Below are 25,370 nucleotides of genomic sequence, written 5' to 3'. Positions count from 1 at the left end.
ATGATGATAAATGTAAGAGGTCTGGGTCGTAACAATACATGGTGCTCTATGATCTCCGCATGTCTTGACGATGACGAACAAGTATTCTATGTGATAAAACAGGTTCTCGATTGGCTGTACGGTTCACAGTCTGACATCGATGTCTATGATACGTTATCCATGTTCACGTTTGTAGTTGATGTATGTATCCATTTGGTCAAAAAGTCAAAGGGGTTAGACACTGATGATGAGGAGATGGTCGAACGTCGTCAATTGATTAACATCGTCGACCAAATTATTGAACTGTTTACCGATTATGTCCTAAACAGAAACATGTTTGTGTTCCGCGACTTTTTATTCTGGCTAGATTGTGATTAGACCGTTGTATTATATCCGTTTTACTTAGACTGTAACGTCATTATATCCATTTTTTTACTATGTTGTATTATATTCATTTTAACCTTGAGTGTGCATGTAGCATGATTATATCCATTTTTACTTAATGTTTGTTGTATTATATTCATTTTTTTTACCTAGCGTGTACAGACATGTCATTATAACCATTTTTACTTAGCCTGTATATTCTGTAACGTCATTATATCCATATTTTTTTAATAAAAGATTGATTCAAATCATCCGTACCTCTCATTCTTTCACAGCGGGTGAAACATCATCATCATCATGTCCGAGCTCATGAAAAAGGCTTATTATACACCGTCCAACCCAGGTTCTTTAGGGGGTAAAAAAACGATTAAAAGATGCCGTCTTAAAAGATAGCGGAGTCCGCCTAAGCGATAAACAGGTTTCAGAATGGCTGGCTGGTGAGGATGCTTACACATTACACAAAACAGCGCCGATAAAATACAAACGAAATAGGGTGGTTGTATACGGAATCGATACTCAGTTCCAGGCTGATCTGGTCGACATGACCGCTTATGCCAAGGATAATGACGGTCATAAATATCTGCTGACCTGCGTGGACGTTTTCACCAAACACGCGTGGACCAGGGTGTTGAAGAATAAGAGCGGGGTTGAGGTTACCAAAGCGTTCGAGTCTATACTCGAAGAGGGGCGTGTCCCACAGAAATTGCAGACGGATCAGGGGAAGGAATTTTTTAACAAACATTTTCAAAATCTCATGAAAAAGCATGACATTAATCATTTCGCTACCGCTACCGATTTGAAAGCCAGCGTCGTTGAACGATTTAATAGAACGTTAAAAAGTCGCATGTGGAGATTTTTAACGGCTACCAATTCACGACGATACATAGATGTTTTACAGGACATTATTCAAGGGTACAATACCAGTTATCATCGCAGTATCAGAATGAGACCCGTGGACGTCAGCAGAGTCAATGAGGGCCAAGTGTTTCAAAACTTGTATGGGGATGTAAAGAAGAATAAGACCGAGAAACCCGTATTAAAGTTCAAAGTCGGCGACGTCGTCAGGATTTCTAAAGTGAGAGGTCCGTTTGCCAAAGGTTATGAGCAGAACTACACAGAAGAGTTTTTCACTGTATCCTCATGTATCCCGCGCCAACCCCCGGTCTACAGACTCAGCGATTATGACGGCGAAGTCCTTGAAGGGGTTTTTTATGAAAAAGAGCTGCAAAAAATAATTGTGAGTAAAAACAAATCTTTTATGGTGGAAAAGATTTTAGGTCAGAAAAAACAAGGCAAATCTACGCTTGTTTTAGTGAAATGGCTAGGATGGCCTTCAAAATTCAACAGCTATGTAGATAAAAAAACTGTGGTGGACTTGCAATCTCCTTAAAACGCATCGACCATAACGGATGAGATCATACCATCATGGACGAGCACGGGTTCTACGTCACGCTACCATGCAATGCATCGTCGTGGGTTTACCCCCAAAATCGAATATCCAGCTATACAACCAGACTACCAAAAGCTATAAGCTTGAAAGGACCCTGGCAAGTCGGACTAGTCGAAATCGAATATCCTAGAAGTTGGTATAGCTTTAACGACAAAGAAGGATATTTCACCCTAAACATTGCGTCGGATGGTGATACGGTTAAAAAAAAACACAGCGAAGCAATTAAACATAGCTGGAGGGTACTACCCGAATATTCGCACCATCGTACGTGTTATAAATCAACTTATCCTAAATCATGGGGTATTGACTCATGATGAAATAAAAAACAAACTGTTTCTGGTGGCAAAACCCAACGTTTCACTCTACTTCCGAGGGAGACTCCGCATTATTTTAGGATTAGCGAAAGGCGGGTATCTCGGACAATCGAGCTACGATAAAGAAACAGATTTGACGAAAACCATTATGATGTACGCCCCCCATCAATGCGACATCAACGCAGGGATTTACACACTCTACGTCTACACGGACATTATCCAATATCAAGTGGTCGGCGATTCTCACGTACCCCTTTTGAGATGCGTACATATATCGGGTAAAACCAACGAGACGGTCATTGCTAGATACGACAAGCCGCATTACGCATCGATCGCCAAGGATCACATCACTGACATCACCATAGAGGTTAAGGACGATCAAAACAAACCGGTACCCTTCACTTACGGGAAAGTCATCGTAAAACTACACTTTAAACCAAAAAATGAATTATCATTATAGACCTAGAGAGAGTCCGGACTATGTCGCCTACTATCAAAACCAAGCCGGGGGAGCTTTACCGGGTTATGCCGGGGGAGGGGTTATGTATGGTAGCGGCTTAGGGGGTATTTTTAGAGGTCTGTTCAGGATGGCCGTACCTCTGTTAAAAAGAGGCTTCAGCATTGCAAAGCCCCACCTAAAATCGGCTGCTAAAAATATAGTATCCGACGTCTTCTCAAATGTATTGATGCGTTCCCACGACAATGATGCTAAAGCTCAAGGCGGATCTGGTCTGATGGTCATGGCACGTAAGAGAACGTCCAAACCTCCCGGTGTGAGAAGGCGTGGTCAATCGGGGGTGAAAAGGAAGAAAACAACACATGTATCAAACAAACGCTCACTCGTACGTAGAAAGCGTAAGAAGACTGTTAGGCGAAACGCGTCGGTCAAGAGAGGGGTAAAAACCATATTCTAACATGGCGTTACTGCATCGTATGTCGGGAGAGTGCATCAAGTCCGAGCTGGACTTATTTACGGTACCTCTGACACAGACCATCATCGAGAAAAACAGCTATTTAGAAGTAGCTCCGTTATCGGCCCTTTCGCCCTCTGCCCCGATAGAGTTTTTTATCGCGGGAAACGGGGATGATTATATGGATCTCAATAACACCATGCTCTATCTACGGGTGAAAATCACGCAGCCTGACGGAGACGATATCCCGCATCCGGCTAGGGTTGGACTCATTAACTACCCGGGCGCTACAATATTTTCGCAAGTCGACATAACCCTGGGTGATCGCCTGATATCTCAAAGCTCAAGCACCTATCCTTATCGCTGTATCATAGAGAGTCTGCTCAACTACGGTAAGGATACGTTGGAATCTCTGTTCTCCACATCGTTGTTTCACAAAGATTCGGCGGGTCAGATGGATGTGCATGACCCCCCTGGCAATAACGCGGGACTGACAAAGAGGGCGACCTATACCAGCCGGAGCAGGGAGGTGGAACTGTTTACCCCCATACATGCCGATATATTCTTCCAGGAGAAACTTTTACTGAATGGGGTGGATGTTAAGTTGCGATTTATTCGAGCAAAAGATGAATTCTGCCTGATGAGGGGCGACGACATTGCTTACAAATTAAATATAACGGCGGCATCCCTATTTGTCAAGAAAGTGTCTGTATCACCCCCGGTGAGACTGGCTCACGCACAGGCGTTACTGTCAACAACGGCCAAGTACGCCGTCGACAGGGTCTGTCTAAAAACGTTCTCAATCCCTACTGGGTCTCGTGTTCTGAATCAAGAAAATCTGTTTTTAGGAACATTGCCAAAGTCTATCATCATCGCCATGGTCGACAACGATGCATTCACCGGATCCTACACAAAAAATCCATTTGCGTTCAAACATTACAATCTGGAGTTCTTAGCCGTCTACGTCGACTCTCAGCAATTCCCCGCTAAACCTCTACAACCTAATTTCGAAGCCGGTGTGGCGGCGCGTGAATTTTATCAGCTTTCGATGGCGACCGGTAGACACCTTAAAGACCGCGCACTCTGTATCGACAGTAACGATTTCATAAACGGATACACGCTTTATGCGTTTAACCTCACCCCGGATGAAGAGTGTGGCCAACACATTTCGCTCATCAAGTCCGGAAATATCAGAGTCGAAGCTCGTTTCAGACAACCGCTGCCAAATACCGTTAACTTAATCATTTACGCCGTTTTTGATTCTCTCATTGAAGTGTCTAACCGCAGACAGGTGCTGATCGATTACTATTGAGAGATGAACACGCTTCAACTCACAGCTATCGTGGATAAAATGACGTGCAGAACACATTTTCTTGGGGTTCTACCGAGCGATCAACTACCCAAAAAACCTGTGAGGACCTTACCTGCGATGGGGATCATTAACACCGACCCCGCTCGGCTACCCGGTGAGCATGTGATAGCCGTTTATTTACCCGAAGAGGGGCCCGCTTGTTTTTTCGACAGCTTTGGCAATCCACCCAACAGCACCCGCTTCCCAACCAGCATCGATCACTTTCTAGCGACCAACCACCCCCAAGTATTATATTCCGACAGACAAGTCCAGGATTATTCATCCAATACCTGTGGGGAGCACTGTTTGTTTTTTCTATATCATTTAACTAAAGGTTGTGACTATGACCGTGTGTTGAAACTATACACCGACGATTATATTAAAAATGATAAAATGGTATCCCTATTTGTGAAGAGATTAAGACCGCATGTGTGTAATGATAAAATGTCATCCTGTGTGCAAACGTGTTTGATCTATAAATAAAAAATCTTAAAACATTTTATTTTTTATCGTCTTTATTTAATCGTAAGATACATTCGTTAAAATTCCAACCATTGCCTCGGATCACCGGTCGATATTTTAAACACAGAGTCTTTCGGAGTCCTGTAGCATGAATATTTCCGTGCCTTTTTATAAGGTCTAACATCGGGTGTGGTGGCGGCGGGTTTACTCTTTAGAGACTTAATCACGCTCCTGACCTGTTGATTCGGCACTGTAGAAAAAGGAATGTTTAACTCGCCAAAAGCCTGTAGAAACTCCGTCCATCCCAGAGGTCTCCGGTCATCCCGAACCTTTTGGGGGGCCGTCACATTTTTTAACAAATCAACCATGTGTGAACCTGGTACGACTTTACCCTTGAACACAAACTCCCCCGATTCGTTCCACCCGCTTAGTCCTTTAGCTTTAGACATCTTGTCTAATATGTATCTACTGTTTTTCACGCTTCTCGAAGGGACATTCTTCAGCACTTCGTCCTCCACAGCCCCCTCAGCAACACCGTCTTCAACATTAGCAGTGCGGGGAGCGGCTGGCGTTTGCGCATCTTTAGGCTCAGGGTCACTATGGGGTAACGAGAGGGTTAAAACCCCGCTCTCACGATCCCCTTGTCTAACGATGGTCAAAAACCTGCTTAGGGTATTGGTGTAAAGTTTGGCTTTTTCGTACGGATTCAAACCGGTGCGATGTAAAATATTTCTTATGGCACCGTCCAAATCGTTTTCCACAGTCTGTTGAATGTTCTCGCGTACATTCTCAGTTTTCATCTTATCCAGCTGATGCTGCGGGACTAAATACATCTTCTCAGCGTACTCCATCCTATCGATTGGCTATCAAGCTTGTCAGGAACGGGACGGCGACGCTTAATAAAGGTAAAAGGAAGCCGCCCTTTTGGTTGATGACTCGTTTCTTGGCCGCTATGCCAATTTTTTTATCGGCCACAAATTTGATTTCCGCTTTTCTCTTTTTCAGTTTTTGGTACTGCTGGCGATTGACCGGGATCGTGCCGTAGAGGATGTTTAGCGCCAATTCGCACAGCGATAAAATGAATTCGTCGGACACCGATTGTAAAATAACACGTCGTTGTTTAGGAGACGCTTTATGTAGCAGTTTTAACACCGGCAGATGTTTACAAAGTCTGGCGGACATGACGATTTATCACGTTCTTCTTTTTTTCGGGATATAAACCACTTGACGGTCGGACAGCAATCCTGTTCTGAGACGGTACTGCTCCGGAGTTTTAGCTTTATAGTCTATCAATAGGTATCCGAAAGATCGGTTGACCGCGTCGTGATAACATTCCATAAAGTATTTTGTGTTTCCCGGGTACATTTGTCGTCCTAGCATCGCTACCTGATTGACGTCCCTGGGGTTTTTAAACAAAATCATATAATTGGCGTTTAAGCTGATGGTTCGACTGGACTTACCCTGTGCAAATAAATTTTGCACTATATAGATGCTGCTGAGATTCCGATGGTGACAATATTGCGTAAATACGCGCTGGAGTTCCAGGTTGGCGCTAGCTTGCTGCATCAAATCATCCACGATGAGAAGATTTGTTTTATGAGTAAATCATCATCATTCAGACTCTCGGGTATTCCATGCACAAATTTAATGTCGTACAATTTCAGTACATCGTCGTACAAAGGCTGCCAGCAATCATACAACCATACAATGTTTTCAATTTTCTTGGAGATTATAGTCAAACCCTTTTCCAACAAAAGTTTTACAAAATAAGACTTTCCAGAATTGGACGGCCCACTTATAACACAACTAAATGGATGTTGAAGTCTGAAATCAAAATCGGAAACAACCTGAGACCCTCTGTGCATCACCTGATCAGTAGCCATAAGGAAGAGTGGTGAAATCGGGCAAAAGTCTGCGTTTATTATACACCACCTTGAACTTTTTAACGACTGATTTGTTGTGCAATGTGAGAGTCTTTTTATTCCTCACAATATTTTCGGTGTGAGCCAGGATGTGTTTGGCGCTATCCTGCGACGTCACATAACCGTCAACCAGACCAATCAGGGATTCCAGACAGATGGCTCGGGAGTTTTTTGCCTTCAATGTTATACCCTTAGCTTTCATGCACGTCTTACCTTTGGCCGTCTTGTACCCATAAGATTTAGGCCCGCTCGTGCAAAAACACGTTATGAAGTCGCCGTCGTCTAGCTCGCTCGTCAGCTCCCCCAAATGATCCCCTAGAGGCGGTTCCCAGTCCCCCTCCCTAGACACAAAGACGACGGAGTCCGTATCTGAGTAAAGAAGCCGGTCGCCGAGTCTGTCCATCAATTCGTACAATTCCAGTCGTGCATGAGCCGTTGTAAACGCTCCTAGAAACACGTTAACGTCGTGCGCCTTACAAACATCGTCTTTGTCAGGTTTATGCTGAACGAGAGCTACGTCGTCCGAGACGAATGTGAAATAGGACAGTGTGTCGGTATTACCAAAAACGATTCTGGTGAAATCTTCGGGGTCGTTCACCAGAGTCGTTTGAGGCAGGTTCTGTCTTAACGAGAACCGACCCCAAAGCGAATTGAGAATCAATTTCGTGATTGCCCTCTGGGCGGCGTTGTACTTGATCTTTTCGGGGTCGAGTTGAACCCCCTCTTTTTCAAAATACTCAGGGATGTAAGTCTCTTTCTCAGCCTCCGTGACCACATTCGACGGATACCCTGACGCTTGTTGTTTCAAACGCAGAAACGTTTTGACATAATCGCCAAACAATGCGTCTGACCGCTGAGGAAAATGCCAAACCTCGTCTATCTTGGCTACCACATAACCCTTCTCGACGGCTTTTAAAAGCTCGATGCTGACCCAACAGCCCGACAGCGATCTTTCCTGATCCGTGTGGGTACAGGTTGAGGTCTGGTTTTGCTCGTGAGCGCAAGTTCTACATAACGGGAACATGAGTTTTCCTTCGCATCTGTAAGGGAGAACCGGGTGCAGTAATTTGCGGGGAGGGTACACGGTCGCTTTGATAAGGCCGAAATAATTTTCAATCGGTTCAAAATCTTTGAAAATGATTTGTGGATGATCGATCGGATAGCTTTTCCTAGCCTGGCAAAAGGGGTAGAGGCTGGTGAAATCGAGATACCTTATTTTTTCATCTTCGGTCACCTTGTGATAGAGTTTATAAGCGTTAGTTCGACCACCAAACAGAGCGTCTCGCGGTTTCAATCTCTCGGGGGCCGAATAATTGTCCATAAATTCTATCACGGAGGGATCTGTCTTTTTCATTTTGCTCCATTCGCATTCCCAAAGAACCTCGATTTGCAAACCGTACGCGTTCTGCAGAATTTCGACCTTATCGTCAAACTGTCTCCTGAGAACCCCGTAAGGTACTCGCGACAAGGGGTGTGTCTGATGGGGTTCAAAGCGACAGCAGTGTCCATGGTGTACACAACCATTGTATTCTAAGCCAAACCTCAACCCGTTCTGTTCGTAGTAACCGTCTAAAAAGTACTTACCGAAGGATACTTCGCCATGGTTCAAGGCGTGGTGTAGGTCGACGTTTCGAGTCTTTTTGACATACTCCAGCCATTCTATTGAACCAGATGAATAGCATTTGCTCTGTCGGATGTACGCTTTGTTATGCGTGAGAGCCAGCGTATTTTTCTTAAGGAAATGTGTTTTGAAGATCCCCATCGCACAACTAGCGATCGTCGTAAAACTGAAAGGGTCAAGTTTGGTGCATTCGATGAACGACTGGCGATATTTCATACAACCTTCGCGTAATAACACAACGTCGTTAACGCCGTACTCGTACAGTTCTTTCTTAAAGTCAAAGAACTTACCCTCAACCGTGCTGTACCAGGCATTGAACTTTTGTTGGTCTTTATCCGACATGTTATCGTAGTTGTAAAACTTTTTGTCGGGGTAAGGTCCGAAATACTTCGCATTTTCCACTCTGTTGAAAAGATGTGGAAAGTAGCCTTTTTCAGTCGTCGTCAAGTCTAACGCAGCTGGCATTTTGGCTAGGGCAAACGGGGAAAAATGAATAACTGTCGAGGTATCGCTGCGCAAACGTTTCATCATACATAAGGATTAATTTATATCCCTGCATGATAACCTCGATGGCAATCCCAGCTTTGCAGAAATACTCCAGAATGAGAAAGGAGTCAAATCTGGAGGCGTAATGAGCAATGAAGCAGCAGCCTTCATATCGCGGCTGTCTGAAGCGCTTGATTAGCTTAGCTATACAGCCTGTACCGCGAGCTACAAATTTCTCCCCTTGGAACGTGATCGCGCAAACAAAATTAGCCACGTGCCTCCCATTTTCATAACGCGTTTCAAAATCGTAGAAAATGTATTTTTCGCAAAACTCCTTAGGCGCTAGGGGCTGTATGAAGCATTGGTGTTATCCCTCGTCCACCAGAATTTCGCGACAATGGTCGCATTTGTCCGGAGCGCATACGTGTTTGGTTTTCTTGTTTCCCGGTTTAACCTGGTAGCGTCTGTTGCATTGTTTACAGTATTTTATAAGATCACAGGCGGGGTTTTCGTGACCCGGAGGTGGGTTTTTTTTATGCATTTCGAAGCAATAGCTCGATTTACAGTAACGATGCAATCTAGACAGTGTATGGTCGTTTTAGGGTAGGTGTAACATTCTGAGTCGAAGCATACGTTACAGACGTGTTTGCATCGATGGTCTCTGCGACTGGTGTAACTTTTGTAACAAAATTCGCATACGTATTCCGAACCGATGAACCCTGTCAAACTCGTTATCATGTAGTAATGATCGTTATGGTGATAGAGGAACACCGTTTTCGGATGGGGTTCATCACAAGTTTTGTACGTTTCTAAGACAGCTGCGTTAGATCTGTGAAATACGACAATTTTAATGCCTAGAGCTCGTTCCAATGAGGCTATGTCGCTAAAAGCGATTGGATCTTGGATTGAGAAGCCTGCACTGTTTTGGATGGTGGTAGCCAGATTTTCTAACTCGGTCTCGGGTGTTGTGGGTTAAGAAAATGGGCGAGACAAATGGAGAAGCACAAATTATTCGAAATATTTGTGGGGCAAAATAAACTGTTTTTTTTTCTTTTGATCACCTCACCAATGGCCAGATCCATAAGTTTACGTCGTTGACCCCCACCTCCTTGCCTGTTCATAACAACGGTAGCTTCTATCTCAACGGCCTGGTCCGATAATAACTGATCGTTGCTCTGTAAAACTTTTTCAATTTGGTCGTAAAGCAAATTGGGGTCATAATTATTTCCATCGGTTAAAACAGCGCTGATGGGTATTTGTAGACTGGAGGCTGACACGGTCAAATTAATCACGGGTACATCCCCACCAAAATCTCTAGCAAAAGTAACAATCCCGCTCAGTGTGTCGTGTAAGTAACGATGATAATCGGCCAGATCTGCAGAGTTGATGACTCTCAGATTCATGCTCCTTCTCAACGATACGCTATTGAAACGAGGTCGTGGTAAAACGTGATATCCGTTAACGAACCCACCCCGGCGAATCAACGCATCAATGTCGAGGGGACTTAATCGCTCATGTGTAGGAGGATTACCTTCGCGGAAAGTATTATCATCGTCGGTAGGATGTTCTACACTATCGTCGTCAGGATCTGGGGGTGGTTCGGCGGTATTTAACCCTGCACCGTGTTGTATGGGTGGGTCATAGAGATTCATATTTGGATTTACGGCTAATTCAAAAAGATCCAAATCAGCAGATTGGTGTGACGATTCTACATTAAGATACTGTTCTAAAGAATCTGGAAGCATACTTATCGTTTCAAGCTCATCCGGAGACAGTTCTGTGTCAGATTGGTCTGATTGACGAGCGTCTGTAAAGAAGTATTTTGATCCATCCATTTTTGAAATTCAGACTAACATCACAGAGTATAAAACAATCACAGAGTATAAAACGTGAGATATTACAAAATCATAGAGCATAGATAAAATAGCATAGTGTATACATGTAATATAATAAGAGTATATAAAAGGAATATAAATCAAAGAGTATAAAATCAAAGAGTGTATATAACAATCAATACATGATCTAACGCGGTACAAAATGGATCGTGAGTAAACTATTAATTGTAGCAGACATCTCATCTATGAGGGTATGGAGAAGACGAAGCCTGAGCAGCATTTCACTATGGTGTTGCGTTGACATATGCTCGTTTATATCAGAATCCTCATCCATGATTAATCGGATAATATGGATGCGGTGAAATATTTCATTGCTCACATTCTGAAAAAAACGATCCTGAACATCGAATCTGCTATGTATCTCTGGCTGAAAGGATCGTAGCTCGTTACGTAAGGCATCTATTCTGCTACGGTTTTCTTCCTGCCTTGCAGAATTTGCATCAATTTTCCTGTTTATATCCGCATTCGCCTCACGAAACTCACTGCGAAATGCATCTATTGAATTAATGAGCTAGCGAATCAGAGGCTTATCGTTGGATGGTTCATCGACTGGTTGAGGGGTCAGCGCTACTTCTTCAACATCGATCTCTTCCGACGATTGGTGAAAATGAAATGGCGTCTGACCGGCGTTCGACGCTTCGCCACGCTCGCTCGTCCAAGAGCTCTGATCCCAAGCGTGGAGTTGAGCCACACCCCAGTCAGTCACATCGTCATCATCATCATCATGGATTCTATCCGAACCTGCTGTATGGAAATATAACAATCAATCATAATGGTATGACAAATTTGAGTTTAAATGTTAATACATGTAGATAGCCTCACCATTAAATAGCTCAGGACTAAATGGGGGTACAGAATAATTCGTTTTTCTAGTCTTTTTCTTTGGTTGGTCTAAAGCTGTGGGGGTAGGAACTATTTGATCTCCGACTATGTCTCGCCTATCTGTTACGACGATGGTGTCTTGTTCATTCTCGTCTTCAGTAAGGTCGACCACCGGGAATCCAGGCTGTGTGACGAATTGGATGAAATCTATAAAATAAATAAAACGTTAGATTTCCTTAAACGTAAAACATTACGTTGAAGGTGGATCTTGTTCTTACCATTGGCAGTGCTGTCTCCATCAAACCCATGCGTAGCCACTACGAATTAAAAATAAGTAAAACTTAAAATAAATTAAAATTAATAAATAAAGACGCATAAAAATTGGTACATTTAATTTATAAAGAATAGAAAATAAGTTCTCACATGAATTAATGGCATCAAAGGCGTTCCGCTCGACGTTTGAATCTGAGGGGGAAAAACATATTATGATTTGAAGCCGCCTGGTGGGGCCGTTTTATATGGTTGATGACGCGCACACACACACACACACACACACACACACACACACACACACACACACACACACACACACACACACACCTATAATTTATGAATCATACAACTTGGAAAATTTAAATACATCACATCAGCATTTAAATAGCTAGATTAAAACAATTTGCTCTAAACAAAATCATCTCCAACCATAGGATGACCTATCACAGTAAGGAGTGCATTGTATATCATTTCAGGGCACTAGGGGGGGCTATTTGCCTGTGAACTGGATGTTGTTTGAACTCCGGGACTGGTGGGGGCGCTATTTGCCTGTGAACTGGATGTTGTTTGAACTCCGGGACTGGTGGGGGCGCTATTTGCCTGTGAACTGGATGTTGTTTGAACTCCGGGACTGGTGGGGGCGCTATTTGCCTGTGAACTGGATGTTGTTTGAACTCCGGGACTGGTGGGGGCGCTATTTGCCTGTGAACTGGATGTTGTTTGAACTCCGGGCCTGTGGGGGCGCTATTTGTCTGTGAACTGGATGTTGTTTGAACTCATGGGCAACCATATCCATTCCATACCTGAATGTGACGCTTCAGAAAGTGTTTAAAACGATGATTATATGGTAAAATATATACCAGTATACCGTCAGAAGCATCAGCAATGTTTTTCTGAAACATATACAGACAAAAGCAAAATGATATAGCGCCCATAAAAATGTGTGAGACCCGTTAGCAGCGTAGCACGAGATGCTAACCAACACACATGTTCTATCACCATGCCGCATGGTTAGCTATCCGAAAGATCGGTTTACTAAATTATAACGCTGTATATATCACCGTCTTTTCACATTAAAAGATAGCGCTGCATTATAACACACAAATAGCATTCGTAGAAGAGTGAAGTATGTTGCGGTAAGCCGACGGCTGATCCATGATTTTCATAATAAAAGCTTTTTCACATAAAAAGTTTCACATAAGCAGTACATCCGATGAAAATCCATATTAATACACATAAGCATGGATATGCAGACTGATTTGGTTTAAAATCACCAATGGTCCATATTTTAAAAATCAAACTTTATGATAAATGAATGTGATGTTGCATATTATTAAAAATCATATCTACTGTTTTTCACCCTATGTGAAAACAATATTTAAATCACCGTAGCATAACCCCATAAGCATGGGTATGCAGACTGGTGTGATTTAAAAAACAAAACAAAAAAAACACCAATGTTCCATATTTTTAAATTTCAAACTTTTATGAATATAATCTTACTTATTTAAAAATCATATCTACTGTTTTTCACCATGTGAAAACAATATTTAAATCACCGTAGCATAACCCCATAAGCATGGAAATAAAGACTGATGTGATTTTTTAAAATGTACATATGCAGACTGATATTTTTAAAATCATAGTTTATGATACTTAATATCTGTACCCAGATATTTTTAAAAATCATACTTTATTAATATAATTTTACATATTTAAAAATTCACATCTATTGTTTCACACCCTATGTGAAAAAACAATCTTTAAAACACCATAGCATAAAAGAATTACAAAGAGAAAATACTCACTGTTTTGCATGTTGATGAGTTGAGCTGTGCAGTCTTGAAGTTTGGACAAGATATGGTTTGCCAGGGTTCGAGCCGTCATCTATATATATATATATACATTCTGAGATGCAGTGAAAATGTATGGGAAAGATATAACTATGTGTGTCCGCTAGATGGCGCGCGTGTTCTATGAATGGTACAGGCGAGTTCACAGAGAGGTCGTTCTCAGAGATCTATCCAACATTTGTCGCCGTATTTCACGGATAGAAGGTCAAAACTGTCACAAAAGAGACACTCCTCTCTTGAGATACGATTTTTTTTAATTGGAAAGCGTATCGGTAGGGTGAAGTGGCACGTACAGCGGTACCGGCTCCTTTGAGTCTTTTCTATACAGTTGTTGTTTTTCAGGATATGCTCGCGACCATAAATTAGTATGAATCGTGAAAACAACAGGTGCTAAAGACGGTCCATGGATACATCTCCCAGTGTTGCAAGCACACACACACTTAGCGCTTTGAGTGTCAACTTTAATCCAATTCTTCAGTACTCTGAAACGGTAAGCTGATTTTTATTTTTGTCATCGGTTCGTAAACTGCATGAAATACGTTATGATTTTATTTCTGATCATCCGTTCATACTGTATAGCTTCTTCAACAGTCTAAATGGAAGATGATTTTTATTTTTGGACTGCTATAATTGGAATATTATTTATTTACAATGAATGATGCAAGCATTTTATTTATATACTTTTAAATGAACAATGTTGTTCAACTTTAGTTACTGGGAGATATTTTCTCACTTTCACCCCCCAGCAGGGGGTGCAGGAATAGGGTGGTGTCTCACTCACAGACAGACGCACACACTTAGCGCGGAGACCATTGCTGTCATGCGCTGGTGTTTGAGAGACTGAGGGGAGGGAGGGTGTCATGAAACACACACGCACACACACATACACACACACACACACACACACACACACACACACACACACACACACACACACACACACGCACACACACATACACACACACACACACACACACACACACACACACACACACACACACACACACACACACACACACACACACACACATTCCTCCACCACTCTGAATCACAGAGTGTCAAAACACAGAGTGTTTAAAAACTTTAAACTTATTTAATCTGAAATGACTGCTTCAGTAGATTTTTAGTAAGATATTTATTTTTGTTTTGAAAAGATTTTTTATAATTATTTATATACTTTTTAAAAGATCAATGTGTTCAACTTTAGTTAGTGTGAAAATTGTAAATGACTAAATGTAAATTTTATAAATATTTCATTCATATACTTTTAAAGGAGCAGCATGCTTTTCAACTTTAGTGTGAGAGTATTAGAAAAACCTTTTCTCACTATCCCCATTTATATAGCGTGCTCAGGAATGCCAGGATATCGGATGACACGCACACACTCACAGACAGACGCACACACACACAGTGCGGAGACTGTCAACTTTAATCCAATTCTTCACCATAGTGAAACGGTAAGATGATTTTACTTTTGTAATTCTAATCTATTCTAATCTATATGCGACATTAGAAAAATTATTTTCTCACCCCGACACGGAGGGGATTTCCCACACCAAGAAGTTATTTCCCCCCGGGGTCAATAGGTCAAAATCAATGGGGCAAAGACAACTGGCAAAGACAACTGGCAACTTCATATATCATACAAAGGTCAATAGGGTAAAGACAACTGTCAACTTGATCGATCGATAGGTCAAAGGTTAATCCCTAAATTAAGCGACCTCCGGAACAACCCCTCCGGAAGGTCAAAGGTTAATCCCTACATCAAAGGACCTCCGGAACACCCTCCGGAAGGTCAAAGGTTAGCCCCGCCCACCTGTCAATCATAGGGTCATAAATCATTTTGACATAAGCCGAATGGTTATAACTACTAGTGTGACAGTCTGTAAATTCCACAAACAACAGAACAGAGGTCATTCGGCATGGCAGTCTGCCTACAGCTCCTTGGTACGATGGCCTTCACCTGTCTCAAAAGTAAGGGTTTTGTATCGAATTGCAGCATTTATATTTAACATGCCTCCACTTGTTTCCACCCAGTTTTGAACTGAAGACCTTTGCGTGTAAAGCGAACGTGATATCATGGCATGTGCTTTTTAGAAGATGGCTCCTTCCCATAATCTGCTCTGCAAGCAGTGTGACAGTCTGTGTATTCCACAAACAACAGAACAGAGGTCATTCGGCATGGCAGTCTGCCTACAGCTCCTTGGTACGATGGCCTTCACCTGTCTCAAAAGTAAGGGTTTTGTAGCATTTATATTTAAAATGCATCCACTTGTTTCCGCCCAGTTTTGAACTGAGGACATTTTGCGTGTAAAGCAAACGCGATAACCACTACACTACGGAAACTTGATTTGGACGGTACCCACCTAGTGTCATTCGGCATGGCAGTCTGCCTACAGCTCCTTGGTACGATGGCCTTCACCTGTCTTAAATGTAAGGGTTTTGTAGCGAATTGCAGCATTTATATTTAACATGCCTCCACTTGTTTCCACCCAATTTTGAACTGAGGACCTTTCGCGTGTAAAGCGAACGTGATAACCACTACACTACGGAAACTTGATTTGGACGGCACCCACCTAGTGTCTTTCGGCATGGCAGTCTGCCTACAGCTCCTTGGTACGATGGCCTTCACCTGTCTCAAAAGTAAGGGTTTTGTAGCATTTATATTTAAAATGAATCCACTTGTTTCCGCCCAGTTTTGAACTGAGGACCTTTTGCGTGTAAAGCAAACGTGATAACCACTACACTACGGAAACTTGATTTGGACGGCACCCACCTAGTGTCATTCGGCATGGCAGTCTGCCTACAGCTCCTTGGTACGATGGCCTTCACCTGTCTTAAAAGTAAGGGTTTTGTAGCGAATTGCAGCATTTATATTTAACATGCCTCCACTTGTTTCCCCCCAATTTTGAACTGAGGACCTTTCGCGTGTAAAGCGAACGTGATAACCACTATACTACGGAAACTTGGTTTGGATCTCATTCCCACCTCTTCTAGCGTACGCTTGTTCAAAAGCGACTGAAACTATAGACTGCCCAGTGTTTTTAACATGGCAAAAAGCTGCTAATTTTGTTGGCAGACCGAACATTTTATATTACTGTACAGGAAACCTCAATGGTCATTTGTTTTATTTTTGTCATTTTCTAAGAGATTAAACCACAAACATCCCTGCAAGTGTACTGACCTGCTCAACAGAAAATCGCATAGGAAATTTTTGCAAAAATCACCCACAGTTTCCGCCCAGTTTCGAACTGGGGACCTTTCGCGTGTGAGGCAAACGTGATAACCACTACACTACGGAAACAAGTCTTCAAGTTGCAGACATAAATCTTTAGGTGCACGCTTATTAAAAAACATATAAAGGAAATGAGCGCTGCACCCACCTAGTGTGGCAAACAGTTAAAATTTTCTGTCAGAATCCAACCACTGTTTCTGCTCGATTTCGAACCGAGGACCTTTCGCGTGTTAGGCGAACGTGATGACCACTACACTCCAGAAACCTATTGATGAGGTGCATGTGATTTTTAGAAGATGGCTCCTTCCCATAATCTGCTCTGCAAGCAGTGTGACAGTCTGTGAATTCCACAAACAACAGAACAGAGGTCATTCGGCATGGCAGTCTGCCTACAGCTCCTTGGTACGATGGCCTTCACCTGTCTCAAAAGTAAGGGTTTTGTAGCGAATTGGAGCATTAAATTTAAAATGCCTCCACTTGTTTCCGCCCAGTATTGAACTGAGGACCTTTCGCGTGTCAGAATCAGAATCAGAATCAGAAAGAGCTTTATTGCCAAGTGTGCTTGCACACACAAGGAATTTGTTTTGGTACTGAGGCTTCCAGTGGACATATACAATTTTCAGATTTACAGATTATTAACCTATTTACAGTGTTTTGAATATTATAAATAAATAAATCTACATATAAGTATCACCTGAGTTGTAGGATATTGCACTAAACAGTGGGAGCATTGCACTTACAGGCATATGCCTTGGAAGGAGTGTTAACTGTTCAGGAGGGAAATGGCCTGTGGGAAGAAACTGTTCCTGTGCCGAGATGTTCTTGTGGCCAGTGATCTGAGTCTCCGTCTTGACGGTAACAGTTCAAACAGGTGGTGTCCAGGGTGAGTGGAGTCTGTGATGATTTTACCTGCTCTCTTCCTCACTCTGGAAGAGTACAGGTCCTGGAGGTTTGGCAGGGGGGCACCAATAATCCTCTCCGCAGTCCGGACTGTCCGTTGTAGTCTCCTGATGTCTGATTTGGTAGCTGAACCAAACCAGACAGTGATGGAAGCGCACAAGACAGACTCAATGACGGCTGAGTAGAACTGAATCAGCAGATCCTGTGGCAGGTTGAACTTCCTCAGCTGGCGAAGGAAGTACAGTCTCTGCTGGGCCTTTTTCACAGTGGAGTCAATGTGATTGTCCCACTTCAGGTCCTGAGAGATGATAGTGCCCAGGAACCTGAATGACTCCACTGCTTCCACAGTGCTGTTCATGATGGTGAGTGGGGGGAGTGCTGGGCTGTTCCTCCTGAAGTCCACGATCATCTCCACTGTTTTGAGCGTGTTCAGCTCAAGGTTGTTATAACTGCACCAGGCAGCCAGCTGTTCAACCTCCAGTCTGTAAGCAGACTCGTCACCGTTTCGGATGAGACCGATGACAGTGGTGTCGTCTGCAAATTTCAGGAGCTTGACAGTGGGGTCTTTAGAAGTGCAGTCATTAGTGTACAGGGAGAAGAGCAGTGGGGAGAGAACGCACCCTTGGGGAGCACCAGTGCTGATTGTGAGTGTCTTGGATGTGTGTTTCCCCAGTCTCACTCGCTGCTGCCGGTCCGTCAGGAAGCTGGTGATCCACTGACAGATCGAGGATGGTATGGAGAGCTGGGTCAAAGCGAACGCTATGTAAAGCGAACGTGATAACCACTACACTACGGAAACTTGATTTGGACGGTACCCACCTAGTGTCATTCGGCATGGCAGTCTGCCTACAGCTCCTTGGTACGATGGCCTTCACCTGTCTTAAAAGTAAGGGTTTTGTAGCGAATTGCAGCATTTATATTTAACATGCCTCTACTTGTTTCCACCCAATTTTGAACTGAGGACCTTTCGCGTGTAAAGCGAACGTGATAACCACTACACTACGGAAACTTGATTTGGATCTCATTCCCACCTCTTCTAGCGTACGCTTGTTCAAAAGCGACTGAAACTATAGACTGCCCAGTGTTTTTAACATGGCAAAAAGCTGCTAATTTTGTTGGCCGAACATTTTATTTTACTGTACAGGAAACATCAATGGTCATTTGTTTTATTTTTGTCCTTTTCTAAAGAGATTAAACAACAAACATCCCTGCAAGTGTACTGACCTGCTCAACAGAAAATCGCATACGAAATTTTTGCAAAAATCACCCACAGTTTCCGCCCAGTTTCGAACTGGGGACCTTTCGCGTGTGAGGCGAACGTGATAACCACTACACAACAGAAACACGTCTTCAGGTTGCAGACATAAATCTTTAGGTGCACGCTTATTAAAAAGCATATAAAGGAAATGAGCGCTGCTACCACCTAGCGTGGCAAACAGTTTAAATATTCTGTCAGAATCCAACCACTGTTTCTGCTTGGTTTCGAACAGAGGACCTTTCGCGTGTTAGGCGAACATGATGAACACTACACTACAGAAACCTATTGATGAGGCACATGTGCTTTTTAGAAGATGGCTCCTTCCCACAATCTACTCTGCAAGCAGTGTGACAGTCTGTGAATTCCACAAACAACAGAACAGAGGTCATTCGGCATGGCAGTCTGCCTACAGCTCCTGGGTACGATGGCCTTCACCTGTCTTAAAAGTAAGGGTTTTGTATCGAATTGCAGCATTTATATTTAACATGCCTCCACTTGTTTCCGCCCAGTTTTGAACTGAAGACCTTTGCGTGTAAAGCGAACGTGATATCATGGCATATGCTTTTTAGAAGATGGCTCCTTCCCATAATCTGCTCTGCAAGCAGTGTGACAGTCTGTGTATTCCACAAACAACAGAACAGAGGTCATTCGGCATGGCAGTCTGCCTACAGCTCCTTGGTACGATGGCCTTCACCTGTCTCAAAAGCAAGGGTTTTGTAGCGAATTGGAGCATTACATTTAAAATGCCTCCACTTGTTTCCACCCAGTTTTGAACTGAGGACCTTTCGCGTGTAAAGCAAACGTGATAACCACTACACTACGGAAACTTGATTTGGATCTCATTCCCACCTCTTCTAGCGTACGCTTGTTCAAAAGCGACTGAAACTATAGACTGCCCAGTGTTTTTAACATGGCAAAAAGCTGCTAATTTTGTTGGCCGAACATTTTATATTACTGTACAGGAAACCTCAATGGTCATTTGTTTTATTTTTGTCCTTTTCTAAAGAGATTAAACAACAAACATCCCTGCAAGTGTACTGACCTGCTCAACAGAAAATCGCATACGAAATTTTTGCAAAAATCACCCACAGTTTCCGCCCAGTTTCAAACTGGGGACTTTTAGCGTGTGAGGCGAACGTGATAACCACTACACTACAAACACGTCTTCAGGTTGCAGACATAAATCTTTAGGTGCACGCTTATTAAAAAGCATATAAAGGAAATGAGCGCTGCACCCACCTAACGTGCCAAAGAGTTTAAATTTTCTGTCAGAATCCAACCACTGTTTCTGCTCGGTTTTGAACCTTTCGCGTGTTAGGCGAATGTGATGACCACTACACTACAGAAACCTATTGTTGAGAGGGATGTGCTTTTTAGAAGATGGCTCCTTCCCATTATCTGCCCTGCAAGCAGTGTGACAGTCTGTAAATTCCACAAACAACAGAACAAAGGTCATTCGGCACCCACCTAGTGTCATTCGGCATGGCAGTCTGCCTACAGCTCCTTGATACGATGGCCTTCACCTGTCTTAAAAGTAAGGGTTTTGTAGCGAATTGCAGCATTTGTATTTAACATGCCTCCACTTGTTTCCACCCAATTTTGTACTGAGGACCTTTCACGTGTAAAGCAAACGTGATAACCACTACACTACGGAAACTTGGTTTGGATCTCATTCCAACCTCTTCTAGCGTACGCTTGTTCAAAAGCGACTGAAACTATAGACTGCCCAGTGTTTTTAACATGGCAAAAAGCTGCTAATTTTGTTGGCAGACCGAACATTTTATATTACTGTACAGGAAACCTCAATGGTCATTTGTTTTCTTTTTGTCCTTTTCTAAAGAGATTAAACCACAAACATCCCTGCAAGTGTACTGACCTGCTCAACAGAAAATCGCATACGAAATTTTTGCAAAAACCAAGCTTAGTTTCCGCGCAGTTTCGAACTGGGGACCTTTCACGTGTGAGGCGAACGTGATAACCACTACACTACAGAAACACATCTTCAGGTTGCAGACATAAATCTTTAGGTGCACGCTTATTAAAAAGCATATAAAGGAAATGAGCGCTGCTACCACCTAGCGTGGCAAACAGTTTAAATATTCTGTCAGAATCCAACCACTGTTTCTGCTTGGTTTCGAACAGAGGACCTTTCGCGTGTTAGGCGAACATGATGAACACTACACTACAGAAACCTCTTGATGAGGCACATGTGCTTTTTAGAAGATGGCTCCTTCCCATAATCTACTCTGCAAGCAGTGTGACAGTCTGTGAATTCCACAAACAACAGAACAGAGGTCATTCGGCATGGCAGTCTGCCTACAGCTCCTGGGTACGATGGCCTTCACCTGTCTTAAAAGTAAGGGTTTTGTATCGAATTGCAGCATTTATATTTAACATGCCTCCACTTGTTTCCGCCCAGTTTTGAACTGAAGACCTTTGCGTGTAAAGCGAACGTGATATCATGGCATATGCTTTTTAGAAGATGGCTCCTTCCCATAATCTGCTCTGCAAGCAGTGTGACAGTCTGTGAATTCCACAAACAACAGAACAGAGGTCATTCGGCATGGCAGTCTGCCTACAGCTCCTTGGTACGATGGCCTTCACCTGTCTCAAAAGCAAGGGTTTTGTAGCGAATTGGAGCATTACATTTAAAATGCCTCCACTTGTTTCCACCCAGTTTTGAACTGAGGACCTTTCGCGTGTAAAGCAAACGTGATAACCACTACACTACGGAAACTTGATTTGGACGTCAGTCCCACCGCTTCTAGGGTACGCTTGTTCAAAAGCGACTGAAACTATAGACTGCCCAGTGTTTTTAACATGGCAAAATGCTGCTAATTTTGTTGGCAGACCGAACATTTTATATTACTGAACAGGAAACCTCAATGGTCATTTGTTTTCTTTTTGTCCTTTTCTAAAGAGATTAAACCACAAACATCCCTGCAAGTGTACTGACCTGCTCAACAGAAAATCGCATACGGAATTTTTGCAAATACCACCCTTAGTTTCCGCCCAGTTTCGAACTGGGGACCTTTCGCGTGTGAGGCGAACGTGATAACCACTACACTACAGAAACACATCTTCAGGTTGCAGACATAAATCTTTAGGTGCACGCTTATTAAAAAGCATATAAAGGAAATGAGCGCTGCTACCACCTAGCGTGGCAAACAGTTTAAATATTCTGTCAGAATCCAACCACTGTTTCTGCTTGGTTTCGAACAGAGGACCTTTCGCGTGTTAGGCGAACATGATGAACACTACACTACAGAAACCTATTGATGAGGCACATGTGCTTTTTAGAAGATGGCTCCTTCCCACAATCCACTCTGCAAGCAGTGTGACAGTCTGTGAATTCCACAAACAACAGAACAGAGGTCATTCGGCATGGCAGTCTGCCTACAGCTCCTGGGTACGATGGCCTTCACCTGTCTTAAAAGTAAGGGTTTTGTATCGAATTGCAGCATTTATATTTAACATGCCTCCACTTGTTTCCGCCCAGTTTTGAACTGAAGACCTTTGCGTGTAAAGCGAACGTGATATCATGGCATATGCTTTTTAGAAGATGGCTCCTTCCCATAATCTGCTCTGCAAGCAGTGTGACAGTCTGTGTATTCCACAAACAACAGAACAGAGGTCATTCGGCATGGCAGTCTGCCTACAGCTCCTTGGTACGATGGCCTTCACCTGTCTCAAAAGCAAGGGTTTTGTAGCGAATTGGAGCATTACATTTAAAATGCCTCCACTTGTTTCCACCCAGTTTTGAACTGAGGACCTTTCGCGTGTAAAGCAAACGTGATAACCACTACACTACGGAAACTTGATTTGGACTTCAGTCCCACCGCTTCTAGGGTACGCTTGTTCAAAAGCGACTGAAACTATAGACTGCCCAGTGTTTTTAACATGGCAAAATGCTGCTAATTTTGTTGGCAGACCGAACATTTTATATTACTGTACAGGAAACCTCAATGGTCATTTGTTTTATTTTTGTCCTTTTCTAAAGAGATTAAACCATAAACATCCCTGCAAGTGTACTGACCTGCTCAACAGAAAATCGCATACGAAATTTTTGCAAAAACCACCCACAGTTTCCACCCAGTTTCGAACTGGGGACCTTTCGCGTGTTAGGCGAACGTGATGACCACTACACTACAGAAACCTATTGATGGAACATGTGCTTTTTAGAAGATCCCTCCTTCCCATAATCTGCTCTGCAAGCAGTGTGACAGTTTGTAAATTCCACAAACAACAGAACAGAGGTTATTCGGCATGGCAATCTGCCTACAGCTCCTTGGTACGATGGCCTTCACAAGGGTTTTGTAGCGATTTGCAGCATTTATATTTAACATGCCTCCACTTGTTTCCACCCAGTTTTGAACTGAGGACCTGTCGCGTGTAAAGCGAACGTGATAACCACTACACTACGAACACTTGATTTGGACGTCAGTCCCACCTCCTCTAGGGTATGCTTGTTCAAAAACGACTGAAACTATAGACTGCCCAGTGTTTTAAACATGGCAAAAAGCTGCTAATTTTGTAGGCAGACCAAACATTTTTTATTACTGTACAGGAAACCTCAACGGTCATTTGTTTTATTTTTGACAGAAAATGTGCCTGCATCCCTGCAAGTGTACTGACCTGCTCAACAGAAAATCGCATAAGAAATTTTTGCAAAAACCACCCACAGTTTCCACCCAGTTTCGAACTGGGGACCTTTCGCGTGTGAGGCGAACGTGATAACCACTACACTACGGAAACACGTCTGCAGGTGGCAGACATAATTGTTTAGCTGCACGCTTATTAAAAAGCATATAAAGGAAATGAGCGCTGCTACCACCTAGCGTGGCAAACAGTTTAAATTTTCTGTCAGAATCCAACCACTGTTTCTGCTCGGTTTCGAACAGAGGACCTTTCGCGTGTTAGGCGAACGTGATGAACACTACACTACAGAAACCTATTGATGACGCACATGTGCTTTTTAGAAGATGGCTCCTTCCCATAATCTACTCTGCAAGCAGTGTGACAGTCTGTGAATTCCACAAACAACAGAACAGAGGTCATTCGGCATGGCAGTCTGCCTACAGCTCCTGGGTACGATGGCCTTCACCTGTCTCAAAAGTCATACCGATCTTTATGGGAGCTCCCTGGGCACAGCGCTATGGAGGGCCAGGATCGGAGTTGGGCTTGCATGATTGGAAGGCGCAGACGGAATATCTGGCCGGATTACAGGGACTGAGTGCATCACAGAAAGTACAGTTTGTGTTGGGGTCTTTGGAAGCAGAAGCCAAAAGAGAAGTTCTTGCTGCATCAGAAGCCACACGGGCTACCGCGAAAACTATCTTCGATTTCCTGTCCGGATTATATGGAGACTCTACCCCGGTGGCCACTCTTCGTGCCCAGTTCTTTAACTATCAACAGGGGCCTAAGCAGACTCTTCGGGCATACTCCTTGAAATTGTGGGAGCAGTTTGGCCGGCTGTTGGGTGAACTTCGTCGGGGTCGAGTCGAGGGCGGATCGATGGTGAGAGAGAGGTCGTATTCGGAGAAGGGGCGAGCTCCTGTGCGCCGCCCCCTACGTCCTGTGGGCCCCCGGTTCCAGTGGGATGACCAGGGAAGGCCCATCTGTATTAATTGTGGAGACCCGGGACACATCAGTCGTCAGTGTGGGCTCCGTCGGGGTTCTCAAGGGGGTTTTTAGTCCCACCGGCTACTGTGGGTCAAGTGGCCGGGACCCCTTTGTGTGACCCTCCTTCTGTTCCTGTTTTACGAGACGACAGGGTTGGGCGCTGTCCCACCGTGGAGGTTCAAGCTAACGGAGTCACGATAGATTGTCTGGTCGATACAGGTTCTCAAGTTACGTTATTTTCGGAGAGCCTGGCCCAGGAGTTGGTTGCAGATCATCGGCTCCAAGCAGTGGACGCTTCTAGTCTGACTTTACGGGGGCAAATGGTCTGGACATCCCTTACACTGGGTACATCGTGGTAGACTTTCTGGTCCAAGGGGTTCCCGTCCAACAGAAAGGGGTCGTTATCGTCCGAGATCATTGCTTGGGCATTCATCGAGCACTCCTAGGGATGAACGTTATACTGGATTGCTCGGAGGAATTGTTTCTGGGACGGCCAGCTCGAACTTCTCTGTCATCGGCGAAGCAGGACAGGGACCGGATTCTGGCCGATTGCCGAAGAGTGCACGTGGCTAGTCAAGTGAAGGAGAGAGAAGGCATCGGTCGAGTAGCCTGTCGGTACGCTTTGTCTGTCC

The 25,370-nt window shown here is 43.6% G+C and overlaps 1 protein-coding gene and 10 non-coding genes across 11 annotated transcripts; 1 reads left to right on the top strand and 10 right to left on the bottom strand.

Annotated features, from left to right (window-relative positions):
* The first annotated feature begins 3,042 nt into the window (after positions 1 to 3,042).
* On the top strand, positions 3,043 to 4,350 carry LOC143719441 (uncharacterized protein F54H12.2-like). Its single transcript, XM_077209788.1, has one exon. The coding sequence runs from the start codon at positions 3,043 to 3,045 to the stop codon at positions 4,348 to 4,350; it is 1,308 nt and encodes a 435-aa protein (XP_077065903.1).
* Positions 4,351 to 15,996: 11,646 nt separating this feature from the next.
* On the bottom strand, positions 15,997 to 16,069 carry trnav-uac (transfer RNA valine (anticodon UAC)). The gene has a single exon. It is a non-coding gene; the product is annotated as a tRNA-Val (tRNA).
* A 337-nt stretch (positions 16,070 to 16,406) lies between these two features.
* On the bottom strand, positions 16,407 to 16,479 carry trnav-uac (transfer RNA valine (anticodon UAC)). Its single transcript has one exon. It is a non-coding gene; the product is annotated as a tRNA-Val (tRNA).
* A 475-nt stretch (positions 16,480 to 16,954) lies between these two features.
* trnav-cac (transfer RNA valine (anticodon CAC)) lies at positions 16,955 to 17,027 on the bottom strand. The gene has a single exon. It is a non-coding gene; the product is annotated as a tRNA-Val (tRNA).
* A 2,102-nt stretch (positions 17,028 to 19,129) lies between these two features.
* On the bottom strand, positions 19,130 to 19,202 carry trnav-cac (transfer RNA valine (anticodon CAC)). Its single transcript has one exon. It is a non-coding gene; the product is annotated as a tRNA-Val (tRNA).
* Positions 19,203 to 19,870: 668 nt separating this feature from the next.
* On the bottom strand, positions 19,871 to 19,943 carry trnav-uac (transfer RNA valine (anticodon UAC)). Its single transcript has one exon. It is a non-coding gene; the product is annotated as a tRNA-Val (tRNA).
* A 1,837-nt stretch (positions 19,944 to 21,780) lies between these two features.
* On the bottom strand, positions 21,781 to 21,853 carry trnav-uac (transfer RNA valine (anticodon UAC)). Its single transcript has one exon. It is a non-coding gene; the product is annotated as a tRNA-Val (tRNA).
* Positions 21,854 to 22,119: 266 nt separating this feature from the next.
* On the bottom strand, positions 22,120 to 22,192 carry trnav-cac (transfer RNA valine (anticodon CAC)). Its single transcript has one exon. It is a non-coding gene; the product is annotated as a tRNA-Val (tRNA).
* Positions 22,193 to 22,860: 668 nt separating this feature from the next.
* Positions 22,861 to 22,933, bottom strand: trnav-uac (transfer RNA valine (anticodon UAC)). Its single transcript has one exon. It is a non-coding gene; the product is annotated as a tRNA-Val (tRNA).
* Positions 22,934 to 23,199: 266 nt separating this feature from the next.
* On the bottom strand, positions 23,200 to 23,272 carry trnav-aac (transfer RNA valine (anticodon AAC)). Its single transcript has one exon. It is a non-coding gene; the product is annotated as a tRNA-Val (tRNA).
* Positions 23,273 to 23,798: 526 nt separating this feature from the next.
* trnav-cac (transfer RNA valine (anticodon CAC)) lies at positions 23,799 to 23,871 on the bottom strand. Its single transcript has one exon. It is a non-coding gene; the product is annotated as a tRNA-Val (tRNA).
* Between the last annotated feature and the right edge of the window lie 1,499 nt (positions 23,872 to 25,370).

Source organism: Siphateles boraxobius, unplaced genomic scaffold (assembly GCF_051911475.1).
Source record: "Siphateles boraxobius isolate OS27281-9 unplaced genomic scaffold, OSU_SipBor_1 63, whole genome shotgun sequence".
NCBI classification, from domain to species: domain Eukaryota; kingdom Metazoa; phylum Chordata; class Actinopteri; order Cypriniformes; family Leuciscidae; genus Siphateles; species Siphateles boraxobius.
Note: the sequence above shows the minus strand (reverse complement) of the source record. Positions and strands in the feature narration are given on the sequence as shown.